The sequence below is a fragment of the Notolabrus celidotus genome, chromosome 6 (assembly GCF_009762535.1).
Source record: "Notolabrus celidotus isolate fNotCel1 chromosome 6, fNotCel1.pri, whole genome shotgun sequence".
Classification (NCBI taxonomy): Eukaryota; Metazoa; Chordata; class Actinopteri; order Labriformes; family Labridae; genus Notolabrus; species Notolabrus celidotus.
The window spans coordinates 19,845,421-19,860,904 of NC_048277.1; the positions used below are offsets into that span (position 1 = coordinate 19,845,421).

A 15,484-nucleotide genomic window follows, 5' to 3' on the forward strand; every position below is an offset into this window, starting at 1 on the left:
TGTACTCTGTGGAGGACATGCATTTTAGCCATCTAAGTTAAGCACCATATATGCAGTCTGTAAAAACCCCACTGTCCTGTGAAGGGGGTATCCTGGGCCTTCTAATGATGTCTCACTTGTGGTGGTGTGGCCAACAGAGCACATGAACTTTCTTTTCAAAATGACTGCAAACTTAACTTTCACATTTTATGGCACCAAAGGAGGTGAGGGATCTTTTTTTTTTGCAGATATCATGTTTCTCTTGCAAATATCAAATTGATTCTTCAATGTAAGAGCCTTAACCTTAATTTAGTAAGATTTCACAAATGTACATTAATTTTAACCCTTTCAAAACACAACTTTTATTCAGTGTCTTTTGTCGTGGACAGCAAGACTAAATACATCTGTGTTTAACCAATTTCCGTACTCCAGGAAGCATAGAGCTGAGTGAGGCTGAGAGGATTTTACATGCACACACACGCGCACACACACACACTCACACATGCACACACCAAACATACATGCACATACACTCACACATGCACATACACATGCCCATACATGCACACACGCGCACACTGACACATCAAATCAGTAAAAAAAATTGATTTAGGTGACTTTCAAGGGTTGAGCATGCATTTTAAAATTTTATATTTATGTTCCGATGTGTTCCCACTATATAAGTGTGTTAATGTTCATGAAATGACACATAAATCTTAACAGAAACACACAAATCTATGAAATAAATAAATACATTCTGTGACTTATCAAGAGCTAATGTCTGCTACAAGGGACATATGATAAACATTAAATTAAAATTATTTAAAAAAAATAATTCTGTTATATGTTTCTTTCAACCCAAATACTTATATTATCTACAAAAAATAATAATATCAAAACCTTTTTTCTTCTGGGTCTCAGGAGGATTTTTGCAAGATTTACCTCTAAATGTATGCATTTTAAGAATAATTTTACATCTTCGTTCAGGTATTTGTGAATGACGCAAACAAAACAAGATGAATCTTGAGCTGATTGTGTCAGAAATCCCTTTCCCTTCATTTCCACTGTCAGCACTTCAGGTGATTTTCTCTTCTTTCTGTTCTCATCTGATTCACATAAACAGGTTGTAGGCCAATACTCACAGCAAACTCTTCCTGGAACTTGGCATTGTCATTGTTACACAGATCCTCCACGTGCTGCAGAAAAGACTTCTTGTTCACAGGCCTGACAGAGAAATACACTGAATGATATATAGATAGACAGAGATAGATAGCAATATGTAATTTTCTCTCTTTCTAGTTTTTAGCATGTAATGCCAAGCAGTACAGTGCAGGCTGCAGCTCCACATTAATCATGCAGGATGACTTACTTCAGTGATTTCCGGTAGCTGAGCAGCCTGTTCAAAAATAGACAGCAAACATTAACAAATATAAGCAAATTAACTCAATAATCAAAACCCACTCTGTGGTATTTTTGATCAAAACAGATGGACTGACTCACATTGAAGAGGGTGTGTGAAAATATGTTGACGCAAAGTGGGTTCAACCCTTATTGACTGAATCCACTTTCAAATTAAGACTGACTCACACGTTGATGTTTTACTCTGAAGGAATATGTTAATGTGAGTGAACTTGAATAAAGCACATGGTGCCCTGAATGTTTTCTTTGCATTACTTAAGTTTTGTTGCCATGCAGATCCTTAGCTGTCGATAAAGCTTACCATTTTTGTCGCCTAAGATAACTAAGCCGTCAGAGCAATTTCAAGATAGTGAGTGGGTAAACAAATTAAAAAGGTCTCAAGAAGAGGAGTGTGAGCACAGCTCTGCTATCTGTGCCGATGATGGAGGAAGCAGAGAAGGCTGAGGACAAAATCTGGACTTCCACTAGTCATTCAACGGTCAACCTCAGCCAAAGACTTAATAAACAACCGGTAGATTGCCTTTATGGGTAACTAATGTTGTAGCACACAGAGTGATGAATGAAAGATCCCTCCACTGGCTCCCTGTCCATTTTAGAATTAATTTAAAGATTTTAATGTTTGTTTTTAAGTCACTAAATGGTCTGGCACCTCAGTACATCTCTAACCTCATACACATCTACGCCCCCTCCAGAGCACTGAGGTCTGCTGATCAGATGCATCTCGTCGTGCCAAAAAGCCGACAAAAGACGAGGGGTGACCGAGCTTTTTCAGTAGTAGCTCCTAAACGGTGGAATGAGCTACCCACCAAAGTCAAAATGGCCCCCACCCTGGATACTTTTAAATCACGTCTTAAAACTCATTTGCCAAACCTTGGCTTTTAATACAGCATGAGAGTTTGTGTTGGTCTCTGTTTGTCTTTTAATGTACTGAATTTAAAAAATTACTATTATTTATTTCTTTGTATTTGTTGTGTAGCACTTTGGTAACCTTGTTGTTTTTAAAATGTGCTATATAAATAAAATGGATTGGATTAGATTGAAAGATAGAGTAAACATGCAACAAAGCACACTCAGCCAAAAGCTCAACTTACTGGATCACATAAATCTCTTTCCGTCTAAAGAAGAAGGAAGAGTACCTGGTGAGAGAAAAGTGCTCTGTGAGAACATGAAAAAAAAAAGCCAAGGCAGGTCATTGCAGAAGTTATTTGTGCCACTTATGTTGGGAGTAAAAAGACAACTTGTTATTCAAGCATACATTGTGCTTAGAAAGGTGTAGAAATTTGAACTCAAAAGATAGGTGAGGCAGCTTTAAAGTGAGCACAACATGCTACTGTCAGAAACCAACAAGCCTTGAGAAGTGAAACAGCGCACAGTGCATAAATTATTGAAAGACAGCAGGCAAAAATGTGTTCAAAAGAGGCAGCCATATTCATTTTTCACACATGAGATAATGGAGAGTTATCTGACAAGTTGGAGCACTTTATTTTGTTGAGAGTCTTATTCTCTCTCATGGGTGTCAAGTTTTAAATGTACCCGTTTATTTAGTTTCATCAAAAACAGACACATTTAACATCACCATAGTGTCTCTGTAATTATAGTTTTACTTTTTACTTTGTCATCATGTGACTGATTTTCAGGGAAGGGAAGGTTTTTCAGAAACTTCCCTCAATTAGGCATATTATGCAAAATTATATTTTAGTCAACAAAAGCAAAACATTGTTTTCTGCTACTCATCTTAAAAGATTTCTTTCTCCTAGTTTCTCACCCTTAACCAGGGACCTTGATAAACCACAACTTTGTATGTCAGCAACTGTAGTGCTTATTGCACCTGCCAACTGTGCACCACCTCGTGCTTAAAAAAAGAACAAGAAAGGTATGACATTGAATTTCTATGAGACGTTGGTTGGAGAGAAGTAGACAGGAGGACTTGTCTGTTCTGCAGAGAACTGAAGTAAACCACAAAGCTAAAATGATGCTGTTTTGTTCTATAGAGCGACTGCTTCTATTTTCTGCACAAACTCTACAACACCGCCTGTGCTGACAGAGGCGCACATCAAGTTGGCTGCAGCAAAGACAGTCTGTTTTTTTTTCTTATTTTATGGTGAATCAGTGATTTGTCTGGAGCAGCTAAATCAATGGAAGTGCTCCCAGTTTTGGCAGTCAAAACTGTGTGTGCTATGTTTCGTTAAAGTACACACGCTAAGATTAAAACAAAACACACACCGGTTCAGTTTTTCTTGTTTCAGCTCCAGATCTGCCACAGCGATCAGCTGATCCAGTTTACACTTGGTCTCTATGATCTCTGCCTCTCTGGGTGAGTAAGTCCCGCCCTCTTTCTTGCGCTGATGGATCCTGACATGTCAATCAAGCACATTGATTGATAACAAGGTTAATGTGGAAACAAAATTAAAAGAATAAGGAAGTTGATTTATTGCAAAGTAAGTAATGTGAAGTTTGTATACTCATAGATTTGGTAACTGTATGAGTGTTAGCAAACATATAAATGCCTGATCATATCTTACTTGACTGAGCCACAGATGATCACGATGAGTAGAACAGATAAGAAGAAGGAGAGCAGAACACCCAGAATAATCTGTTCATCTCTGGTCAGCAGCCCGTCGACTAAAAAGAGAGACAAAAAGTGATAAAGACATACAGGATATTTCTGTTTTCACTTTTTGATGTGGAGTACTAAAGGGACAAATATAGATACCTGCAGTGGTGACATGCTCTGAGTATTCAGAGTCTGTAGATTGGTCATTGTTGTTTGTGGCTCTGAACTTGAACCTGATGAACAACAGTCCAGAGTCAGCACTCTATTATACGTACAAGTAAAAACATTTAAGTTTACAACTTGTTGTGTTGGGTGCACTCACACATAGACTGTGTTTGGCTTCAGAGGTCCATTACACAAACTTTCAGTGTTGTTCTCCTTCACGCAGTCATCGTTTCCTCCGATCATGTACGTTCCTGCCGCAGTGTGATTGTATTTCACTCGGGGCCTGACGTCTCTGGACACTCTGTGACCACCTCCGACATGTGTATCTGTGCGTGATGCGCCGTCACCCAAAAAACATGGCGGGTTGGGGAACCCCTTGTCAGTCAGGTAAGGAGCAGGACGTAAAAGGAAAGCATTCTTCCAGTTGGTCAGGTTCAGGACGTCCTTCACTGTGATGAGACGAGAGTAGAAGACAGGTGTTGCAGGGTAGAGTGATTCAAATTTCTGCCGACACTAAGCCCTTTGGCTTTGCTCACATTTTGTCTTTGGCTCAGAGCAAAGTGACGTACTATAAGACGGGATTCTTCTTGAGGCTTTTAACACATACACAACCAAAACCCAAGAGTATTCAACCAAAAGTGATGGATGTCAATGTTTTTGAAGAGTCATACCCCCTGACTCGGCTACGATGACCTGGATTTTTGTGATTGGCCCATTGTCGTCACTATAGAAACAGGCAGGCAAGTGGATGGTGATACTTCTGTGGGTTACCATAGCAACCCCTCCATGGCCCTGCACTGCCTGGGGTCTTTGGGTTGGCTTGGCCGGGGCTAGAAAACATGCACGTGTGACCACAGAGGAGCAAACAAACACACACATACAGAAACACATACACACACACACACACACACACACACACACACACACACACACACACACACACACACACACACACACACACACACACACACACACACACACACACACACACACACACACACAGGAAGACACAGAGGATATGTGTGAAGGTGTTGTTTTGTTTCGTTGCATTTACATATTAAACATGACAAACAGACCTGCTCTGACAACTTAAACATCACCTCTACTTCAGCAGCACACGTCTGGGTATTGCTGAGCTACATTTGCTGTGTCAGAGCAGGCCTGCATCCTGCTGCTGTAAGAGTTCTCTGCTTCACATCTACCATGAGGCACTAATGCATCAAGAGAAAGGGAAACAATGTGCAGCAGAGGGGAGTATACAATAAAAGAGCCTTTTACCTTTGACCCCTGTAGTGATCAGGACATGTGGACTGGGTGGGCTCCTCCCAGCCCCATTCTTTGCTGAAATCTATAAACAGGAAAACAGAGGACAGGAAGAAAGGTGATGGAGAAGCACAGAAATGAGTTTGAGAAAAAGCCAATATAAACAAGGATAAGGTTGTGAGGTTGATTCTCCTACAGCTCTGGCTGTATGTGCGTGCCTGTGTGTGTTCTCTACCTGTATACTGTAGTTTTGTCCTCCCCTTAGTCCTTCAATGACACCAGTCAGTTTGTTTTGGTCTCTTTGGGTGATATTAAGGCTGGCGTTCTTTACCAGCTTATTTTTCTCATAGATGTACACAAAGTAGGCGGTTATGTTTCCGTTGGGCTCCTCTGGAGGAGTAAAAGTCACCTTCACACGGTTCACTTCCTCTGGGATTACTGATAAGATCACGTTCTTGGGAGGGTCTTTGGGCTCTGGGTAAAGATTGGAAATGATAAAGAGAAAAACGATAATATATTTTGGTCATTTTAAACATTTGCAGCAGCCGTCTGAAGTGCTACATTTTAAATTCTGCATACCCTCCTCCATTGTTTGAATTTCAATAGGCCCGATGGCTTTTCCTTCAGCAGCAGCGAGCTGCAGTGGACCGGTGAAGGCGGTGATAGTCACAATATAACGAGTGAAAGCTGTTAAGTTAGTCACAACGACGGTCATTAACTCTCCAGGGGCTCGGACTGTTGAGATGTTCAAATCAGGACCATTAACCTAGAAACACAAGAGAGTTCATAGAAATAATTAAGACCAAATTAACAGCTTGTAGAGATTGCATATTGACCTTTTAAGTTGATCTATTCTGAGAACCTCAAATAGAGTCACAAACATAATTAGTGATGTGTTCTCGTTTGTGTATTTATCTGTGTAAAATCAAGTTTGTGTTAGTTCATACATGACACAAAAGTCATATGCCCCAGCTGTAATAAGCTGACAGTCGGCTTATGGAATCATTGTTTCAGCTACTGCTACTTAAAAACCAATCACAGCCATTCTCTCAACAAGGCAATTTCTTTACAGATATCTTCCCTCTCACCAATCTATGCTTCACACTCTGCTGCCTGCTGGCAAAGCTTTGCCTCCACCACCCCAGCCTCCTCCTCCTTCCTAGTCTAAAAGCTTTGTTTTACCCTAGTGGGGGATTTTACAATACACTCCTTGGAAAGCCAGGCTAACCCGGGGAGCATCCTAAAAGCTTAGCTCCTAGCGCCAAGCATAACTGTGTATCCATTAAGCAATAAAGGGTTAAATCTATGATGAGAGTGCGCCTGACTGAAATGAGATTAAATAAAATGACCTGCACAAGATACGAAGTTGGTCCAGAGAGAACAGCTGGGGCGTCCCATTTAATGTGAAGGCTGCTGGAGGTGCGTGTCACTGTCAGGTCTCTGGGTGGGTCATCAGGGTCTAAAGGAAGAGGAAAGAACACAAAAAGCTTATAACGTGTATTCTAATAGAATTATATAACATCTATAATGTTTTATTAATACATCTCTAAATCTACAATGACTATATAAATAGGGTTCCTTCTATTCTATGTCTCTCAGTTACAGAGTTTAAATACTTAAGACCTCTCTGCATGCTTTGTAAAACCAGGAGAGGTCAGATACAGTATGACTAACTGGCTATTCTTCCCCCGGGCAGCACAAAAAGGTCAAATCACCCATGCTGTTTTCTTACTTCCAGCCAGGGTGCGTGCATAGTTCCAGTTTGTGTATTCTCCAACTCCAGCGTTGGTCACTGCAGCCACTTTGAAGCGATAGTATCTGTATTTAGCCAGAGAATGCAGTGTGACACTCAGGATCCCTTCAGTAGCATCTGAGGCGTTCAATGACACAGACGATTCAGAGTCCACACAGTCCGGGGTCATTTCGTCTTCTGGGTCCGGCTGTGCGGTAGTCAGCATGTTTGGATCACAAACAGTGGAAAGCAGCTGTGCAATGATGTGGTACTCTTTCAGCAGGCCTGGAACAGAGAGCGGTGGTGCCCACTGCAGAGTCACATTGTTAGATGTGATCTGATATATGGTGAGCAAGTGAGGGGCAGCAGGGGCTGGTGACAAAGATAAAAGGAATTGACGTGAATATGCATAATATTAATAATGTGAATTAATTAGCAATAAGAAACCAAAATATGAGGCTCACTACCTGACTCAGAGAGAGTAAAAGCAGTACAGTTCATACTGTCTCCAGGTCCGGCTGAGTTCACTGCAGACACAGTGAGTGCATACTCCTGGTCTGGTGACAGCCCAGTCACCATGTACTCTGGTGTGTGAGCCTGCTGTGTGGAGTACTGCGAGCCTACCTCCATAAGGATCTCATAAAAAAGAATCTGCCCATTAGGGTTAGCTGGAGGTTCCCAAGACAGCTGAACTGAATCCCAGCTGACACCAGAGCAAGACAGGTTCCCCACAGCGTCAGACACTGCAGACCGAGGAGTGAGACAGTCACATGAGTTATGCTAGCATTACATTTCTCAAGCGTACTGTTGCTTTAAGATGAGAGAATGTAATTGATTTTCAAAATTGCTGAATCAAATAGTCCTTAAACAAGAAGGTGCAATATGGGAAAACGAGCTGAATGTAGACAACTCCACTGACTCGCAACATTTTTACTAAAAATCGCTACCGCCTTTAATATATTTTTTATTACAAAGCCTGGAGCTCTCGTGTTATCACACTCTGTACCTGAAATTACATTCCTCTTTTCTTGTACTATTCAAATATACACTGTAAACCCGAACAGTATTTCTAACTCATAGCCATTAAGGGTACAGCACTCAAAACCAACTATTTAGTTGAACCAACAATTAATTATTGAGTTATCTTAACAAATCATGTTGTTTTAATTATATGCTAATCAATTTTATTGAGTTAATATCCATGTCCAAATAACAACTTTTGAGTGTACAGAGGGATGCTGCGTATGGCGTCATCAACGTCACCACGCAAGTCTTCACACACTTGAAAAACCACAATGGCTGTGCTTCACGAAGCGGCAAGTAACGAGTAAAGACAATGCCAAACCACTACCGGTACAGGGAAGACAAACAATGATCCCACAAGGGACAGGGGAACCAGAGGAATTAAATACACAGAGTCATCAACACAGGTGTGAACACTTACCGATGAGGGGAATCACAAAAGAAGGGAAACACACAAGGACATGACGTAAAACTAAACTGGAGACAAGGATTCAGAACTACAAAATAAAACACAAGACTAAGAAAACACAACAAGAGACATGGATCACTAAACACTCAAGAGAGACAAAGGATAACAAATACAGAATAAACACAGGAAGGAACCAAGGCATGAAACACAAGGACAAAACAAACCAAAACATGACATGTATTCAGTTCCATCTAGTATGTATGAATTAAACATATAAAAAAATGTAACTAATACATTTGAGTTGGGGAAACTTGAAAATTAAAAAAAAGGAAGAAAACAATTGAGTAAACTGAAATCGGATTTTATAATTTCAGTTATACTCAAAAGTTGTATTTCCGCTAATTAAAAACTCTTATGTAATCAGTTACCACAAACATTTTGAGTCATTTCAACTTGCTCGGGTTTACAGTGTAGATATATGATAAAGATATATTTAGAAACAGACCCAAACTTAACACCTCTCACCATTTTTTTCATCCCCTCTCAATAGGAGGCAATTCGAAAATTACCTGACTCGTTAGTGGTGAAGGTCACCGGGCTGCTGAACTGATTCCCGTGGCCCACTCTGGTGTAACTGTACACGCTGATCTCATAGGAGCTATGAGGCCTGAAGCCTGACAGATACTCTGTGGTTGAAGGACCTGAGGAATTCTACAATTGTGCAAACAAACACACACACACATAAAAAAAAAAGTGAGATAGGAGATTAAATCATCCAGGAGTGAATCCTCGAGTGGATAACATCTTATTGTATCAGCACGTGTGTGTGTGTGTGTGTGTGTGTAATAATACTGCAGACTGGTATCTGAGGTGTGAAATTAGAGCCACCCTCCGTGTGAAAGTGTGTACTCTTACTGAGTGGGTCTCTGGATTGTGTGTAAGTGTGTGCAGTGTTATTATTGTGGAGTAGCTTACAGTGTGTGAAATTAACGTTACCCTGTGTGTGACGGTGTGTGTGATGAGGTCTCGGATCCTGAAGCCGTACTGTATCACCACTCCATTAGGCTCCAGGGGCAGCTCCCAGCTCAGCCACACAGAGACCGCTGTGTGGTTATATATCGTCAGGTTACGGGGAGGAGACATGGGGCCTGAAACATAGAGAAAGAGGGTTGATTTAAGAAGACAGTTAATAAACAAACTAGTGCTGTCAAGCTGAGAAGAACTGCATCAGAATAAGAATACTTGTATAGCTTATACTCTATTCTAACTTAAGTTTTGAATCTCAATACTGTTTTGATCTGAACATCTTGCCTCCTCACACACACTCATAAATCTGCACTGCAGCCCTGTGCACACAGCTGGTTGGCCCCTCTATTTTCTCCTCCAGTGTGTGCCTTGTATGTTAACTTTTCTACTTTTCTACTTTTTTCTCCTTGTCGTAAAGATGAAGGCAACTGTTGTTAGTTTTAAGTATTAAAATGATGGGAAAGAACAAAGAAGGTCCTGAATGACATTAGCAACTTTTACTAGCTCAAAAATCACAACAAAAGCACCTTATATCAGAGGAGGAAAGTTGCACTTTCAGCAATTTTTTTCTCTCTGAAGTATTCTGACCCCCTTTGCCGAGTGATCTCAGCTGATCTTATCCTCTGATATGCAGTGGCGTGTCCAGAGGGGTGGCCAAGGGTGGCACTGGCACCCCTTGAAATCCAATTGGCCACCCCAGGGGCCACACCAAAATCCTAAACTAAGGCTGTTTTCAAAACCGCCTACTGTAAGTAGTGATTTGGCCACAATTCAGAATGTAGTATGTAGTATGTGAAAAAGAGCAAAATCTGCAGTATGCCAAAACTCCCCAGATGTCTACTGATACAGGAACATTTGACAGCATGCATCGGACCCGTCTGCCTTGCGTACTGTTTCCCACAATGCACAGTGCTCGTTCCGCTTTTTCTTTTCTATTATTTTTTTGAAGGGAGGAACTCAGTTTTTAGGGGCTGTGAAAATTATTAAATTCCATATAAACTTCCTTCTAACTTTTTAAATCATAAGTGGATGCTAAAGAAGCAGTTTCTCTATCAGCTTGGCCGTTGTTTACTTCCACTTTCCGAAACCGGAAATTCAGTAACGTCTGGCCCAGCATACTGCATAACAGATCGAACAGAACACTCATACTACATACTAAATTCAAACGCAGTATTTAGTAGGCTGTACCTACTGCCTACTACATTAGTAAGTAGTATGTAGCAGGCCGATTCGAAAACAACCTATGATTAGCCGTTTGCCTTGTCAGAGGTGGGGTTTCTGTTAAAATCTATAATTTGGGATGAGTTAAAAGGCTGACAGTCGATTTCTTTATTAGTGCCCTCAAAGGTGACTTTGAAAAAACATCTTTTGTAAGTCCTTAAAGAATTAAGCTTAGAAGATTTATGCCACTTTGTCATGTTTGTTTTTTAAGTTAAAAGGAATGTAACAACTGTTTAATACTTTAATGACAGTAGGTTGTGAAGACAGAAAGGGTAATAGTTATTTATGTGTAAGTGCACTGGCCACCCCTGCCTATGTGAGAGCCTCAGTTGGGCCACCCCGGTCAAAAAGTTCCGGACACGCCACTGCTCATATGGAATTGCCAATTGAGGTTATGTCAAGTGTTTCATCATGTTTCAAAACTATTGTGGACAGTTGCACAACATGCATTCAATAACATATGAGGTCTCATAATCTCATAAAGCAATGGATCTGCATTGTATTTTTTAAATATATGTTTATACAATATTTTATTAACATTATTTTTTTTCGTTACTAATTAATCAAACTGAACTCATTTTTTGACATCCCTAAAATGAACACAGCTCCATAATCAATGTCATCTCAGTAGGCTTTACATTAGAGAAAAGTACAACCCGCTTCAATACAAACCTCCTTCATCAGTGTGCAGCTGAAGCAGCAGATTAGGTCCTGAGCCTTTGCGAGTTGTAGCAGTAATAGTGAGATTATAAGCTGTGTATGGGAGAAGGTTTGTTAAGATGAACGAGGTGCTGGGGATTTGTGTTGTGTTGGATCCTCCTGGGCCAATGAGAGTGAGAATATACTCTGTTATCTCCCCGTTGGCCTCCAGAGGGCGCTTCCACACCACTTTGATAGAGGAGGACGACAGATTCCTGGTGGACATCAGCAACGGAGCAGAACTAGGAACTGAAGAACGACACACAAACAAATGTCAGTGTCAAAATAAGTACATAAACTCTACTCCATGATTGCATAGCTGTGCAAAAAAAAACTTACTGTCATCATCCGTTCTCAGGTACATTGTGCTGGTGTGGTTGTAGGCAGCGCCAGCACTAGTTGCCGGGGTAACAGTGAACACATAAGGGAAATATTTCCTGAGTTTGGTGAACAGGAAGACAGTGTCTGTCGTTGTGTGCTTGACAGTCTTGTTTACAACTGGGGGGCCTTGGTTGGATACATCTGGGTGGATGCCGGCCTCCTGTAAGGTCAGCAGGTAGTATGGGCGGCCGTTCGGCTCAATTGGAGGGTCCCAGCTGACGATGATGACTGTAGAGCTGAAGATCTGAGCCGATAGGTTTTTGACCGAGTCACTTGGTACTGAAGAGAGAGACAGGTAAAACTGTGTTACTATTATTAACCCTTAGTGACAGCACACATTCAAAGCCTCCTAATCAAAGTGAGTTTACAATTAGGAGGTAAATTAGGGCATCAATCAACTGTACACTCTCTTGACACATGAGGGAAAATGAACAGCACACCAGTCATCAACATCATCATCATTATCATCATTATCATCATCTGTCACAAGCACTGTCATAATTATTGGCAGCATGGTCGTGATTAACAAAACAAAGCAACAGCACATCAAGTAGAAAGATGCAGCATGGCATACATTTAGCAACTCAGGAACACAGCAAAGTAAAACAGGTAACAGACACAGACATAACATCAAATACATTTCATGGCCTCATCAGAGACAGGTAGAAGTATTTAGGAGGAAAACTTTCGCATAGGGAAAGAAAAGGGTTGAGGAAAAAATACTCATCCTGTTCATCGTCATGGCCTCTCAAAAAGTAACACATAGCAAACAGAGCAGAAAAAAGGGGAGATGAAGGGGAAAGGGAGGTAAAAAAAATGATGAATGAGTGGATGTGAGAGGCCGGGTGTGTGTGGGGGTCTGAGCCCAGGGGAGTGAGCCCCCGCTGGGCTTGGCAGGACAGGAGAGACAAGGTGTCCTGGAGCTCCTGGTACTTGGCTGAGAGTGGAGCAGCTAGCTAGAGCACAGGCAGAGATACAGAGTCAGTATGAGCAGTTATCATTCAGAGAAGGCAAGCAAAATGTGGACAAGAATAACTAAAACTAAATCAACATACAAATATGTGACAGAGTCTGTGGAAGCTGTCTGCACCATTTTTCCCAAAATCACATAAAAACAAAGGGATCAGCCCTGTCTACACTGTATGCTTTACACAGAATACAAAAAAACGTATGGCTAGACTCATCAAATGCAAACGTTGGTTTCAGTGGCAGCATAAAATTGCAAAATGACACACAATGACTATACTTATAGAACATCATGCTTTTTTTTCTATTTGACATCATATTTTAAACACTTCTGTGCACTCTTCCCCTTTTCTTCTGTTCTTTTTTTATTTCTCACAACTTTCATCATGCTCAGCAAAAGGAAACGCAAACTGGCTGTCGTCAAGGCAGAGAATCAGGGACGGACAAAAATAGAGCCAGTTTGCCAGACAGACTGTTATCTCCTTTAACTAACAGGCTGAAAGTTACATCTTCAATCGCAGAGTTTTTATGCAATTTTTTTGTTGGAAGTTAAAGAGTTTTGAAAAAAGTGTGCAGACTTCAGTTAGACTCCTAGTCACTGTATGTAAATAAATAATCCTCTGTGTGCATTTCATATTATTTTCTATTCTATTTAATTTGTTTTTGACACGATTGGTAGGATTGTGTTAATGTGGGCTTGTCTGACTGACCATCCTCCGGTAAGAAGATGGTTACTGGCTCGCTCTGGACCCCTCCATCTCCCTGCACTGTGCTGGAGGTCATCCACAAGGTGTAGTTCGTGCCCCCAATCAGCCGAGCCAGAGTGTAGGAGAAGGCTGAATCAGGAAGGTCTGGGTCGGGTAAGGTTGAAACGGGAACCCTCTGTGAATACATAAAGATCCTTGAGGATACTTCCACAAATCAGCATTCACATTATGACAAAAGTTACTTGTTTTTTAATTAAATGAAAGAGTACTGCTTTGTTTTACAGTATATGTCTCACCTGCTTATTCACAGTGTTGTTCTCAGAGTAGTAAATAGTGTAATGTACAATGATCCCATTAGGTTCAGTGGGTGGGTGCCACAGCAAGGTGACAGAGGAGGCAGTCACATTTGCAAAAGTCACATTCTGTGGGGGGTCAAATGGTTCTGCAAGCAAGGGATGCGGATACAGAAAGGACACACAGACAAATATTGTGTAAGTGAGAACACAAAATATTTTGTATGTGAGGATGATGAAGCTATCTGTCAAACATTTCTCAACAAGCATCACACACCTGCGTCAGTGGTGGTAAAGCTGATGTAGATCAGTACTCCTCCATCTCCCAGCCTGGTCCAGCTGGAGACAGAGGCATTGTAGCGGCTCTGTGAGTCCACATTAATGACCACAGATGTTGTAGTTGTATTCTGCCACAGCTCAGTTGTTTCATTCCTGACAGAGACAGAAAGTATTTGTGTTGTGATGTGTTCCTTTTTTATTTTTCAACATATAGTGGAAGTGAGTGACAGACTGAGAGAGGCAGATCATGATACTCACCAAACTCTGACAATGTAGTAGAGTACTTTTGAATTGGCTTCAAGTGGTGGTTGCCATGACAATTCTACCTCATAGTCTGACAACTTCCTGGCCTGAAGGAACTGAGGAGGTGTGTCTGGAGCTGAGACCCAGGAGAAAGACTTTCCAGCAACATAAAGCAAACAGTCGGCTGACATTTCAACAGAAACTGAACCGACAAATGATTTTTTTCAAGTATATTTGCACTGGGCAAATAAGAACCTCAATCTGCCTCTCAGGAACAAGCCAGAGGGAATACAGCCCTGAAATGAAAAACTGTGAAGTTGTAATAACTCTGTTGATTGTGCTGCGCAGTACTGATGGGAGACACGAGTGCCAGGCAGCAACAAAAACCTGTTATGTAACATTGTTAGCATGAGCTGTAACAGAGAGATGTAAGTGAGGAGGAAACGAGGAGAGGAAAGTCAGATTTAATCAGACGCCCTTTGAACTCAGTCATGATGTAACCATGCAGGGTGCTGGAGCTAAAAACAAACCATCCCTCCCCCCTTCCTCTTTTCCCCACCCCCTCCCTCTCACCATCCTCCAAAGTGGTGATGTTGAGAGGCTCGCTGCTGTAGTTTCCAGGCCCGACACGTGTGTGCGCCTGCACCAGAACCCGGTAGTGAGCATATTTCCTTAGATGTGTGATGTGGATGTAGTTGGTTGGGGAGGTGAGGTTCAGGTAGTGAGTTGAATTCCAAAGCTCCAGGCTGTAATGGGTAATAACTCCATTTGGCATCAGAGGAGGCTGCCAGGTCACATTCACCTCACTGGGACTGACTGACTCAGAGGCTACTCCGTATGGAGGGCTGCCTGGGACTGGAGCAAGAACACAGAAAAATGCACCTTCACTGAAAATCTATATCATATAATATGTTTACATATTAGCCATTTGCCTCTGACGCCAAGCTAAGGCGGGGAAACTCATGTGCCATGTCATGCAATGCTAATTCAAATACAATGTTGTACTACTGTTTTCCAGGTTTACAAGTTACATGAAATAAAAAGACATTGGCTGTTGAAAATAGAGCCATATTTGAAGCTAAGACAAAATATTTGATGACTCATCAGCTACTACCAGCCAGCCTA

The 15,484-nt window shown here is 41.4% G+C and overlaps 1 protein-coding gene across 1 annotated transcript in view; it reads right to left on the bottom strand.

Annotated features, from left to right (window-relative positions):
• The window catches only part of ptprq (protein tyrosine phosphatase receptor type Q), a 54,499-nt gene that overhangs the window by 8,835 nt on the left and 30,180 nt on the right, over nucleotides 1-15,484 (bottom strand). The window contains exons 33-55 of the mRNA XM_034686312.1: nucleotides 14,933-15,214; nucleotides 14,375-14,495; nucleotides 14,115-14,269; nucleotides 13,841-13,986; nucleotides 13,548-13,719; nucleotides 11,830-12,150; nucleotides 11,464-11,739; nucleotides 9,541-9,692; nucleotides 9,114-9,255; nucleotides 7,580-7,855; nucleotides 7,113-7,484; nucleotides 6,730-6,839; nucleotides 5,960-6,146; nucleotides 5,616-5,854; nucleotides 5,396-5,465; nucleotides 4,789-4,947; nucleotides 4,275-4,566; nucleotides 4,112-4,185; nucleotides 3,921-4,020; nucleotides 3,622-3,750; nucleotides 2,490-2,534; nucleotides 1,349-1,375; nucleotides 1,122-1,203 (exon numbers count right to left, since the gene is read on the bottom strand). Coding sequence (XP_034542203.1) covers nucleotides 1,122-1,203; nucleotides 1,349-1,375; nucleotides 2,490-2,534; nucleotides 3,622-3,750; nucleotides 3,921-4,020; nucleotides 4,112-4,185; nucleotides 4,275-4,566; nucleotides 4,789-4,947; nucleotides 5,396-5,465; nucleotides 5,616-5,854; nucleotides 5,960-6,146; nucleotides 6,730-6,839; nucleotides 7,113-7,484; nucleotides 7,580-7,855; nucleotides 9,114-9,255; nucleotides 9,541-9,692; nucleotides 11,464-11,739; nucleotides 11,830-12,150; nucleotides 13,548-13,719; nucleotides 13,841-13,986; nucleotides 14,115-14,269; nucleotides 14,375-14,495; nucleotides 14,933-15,214 — 3,929 coding nt within the window. The remainder of the gene's footprint in view (nucleotides 1-1,121; nucleotides 1,204-1,348; nucleotides 1,376-2,489; nucleotides 2,535-3,621; nucleotides 3,751-3,920; nucleotides 4,021-4,111; nucleotides 4,186-4,274; nucleotides 4,567-4,788; nucleotides 4,948-5,395; nucleotides 5,466-5,615; nucleotides 5,855-5,959; nucleotides 6,147-6,729; nucleotides 6,840-7,112; nucleotides 7,485-7,579; nucleotides 7,856-9,113; nucleotides 9,256-9,540; nucleotides 9,693-11,463; nucleotides 11,740-11,829; nucleotides 12,151-13,547; nucleotides 13,720-13,840; nucleotides 13,987-14,114; nucleotides 14,270-14,374; nucleotides 14,496-14,932; nucleotides 15,215-15,484) is intronic.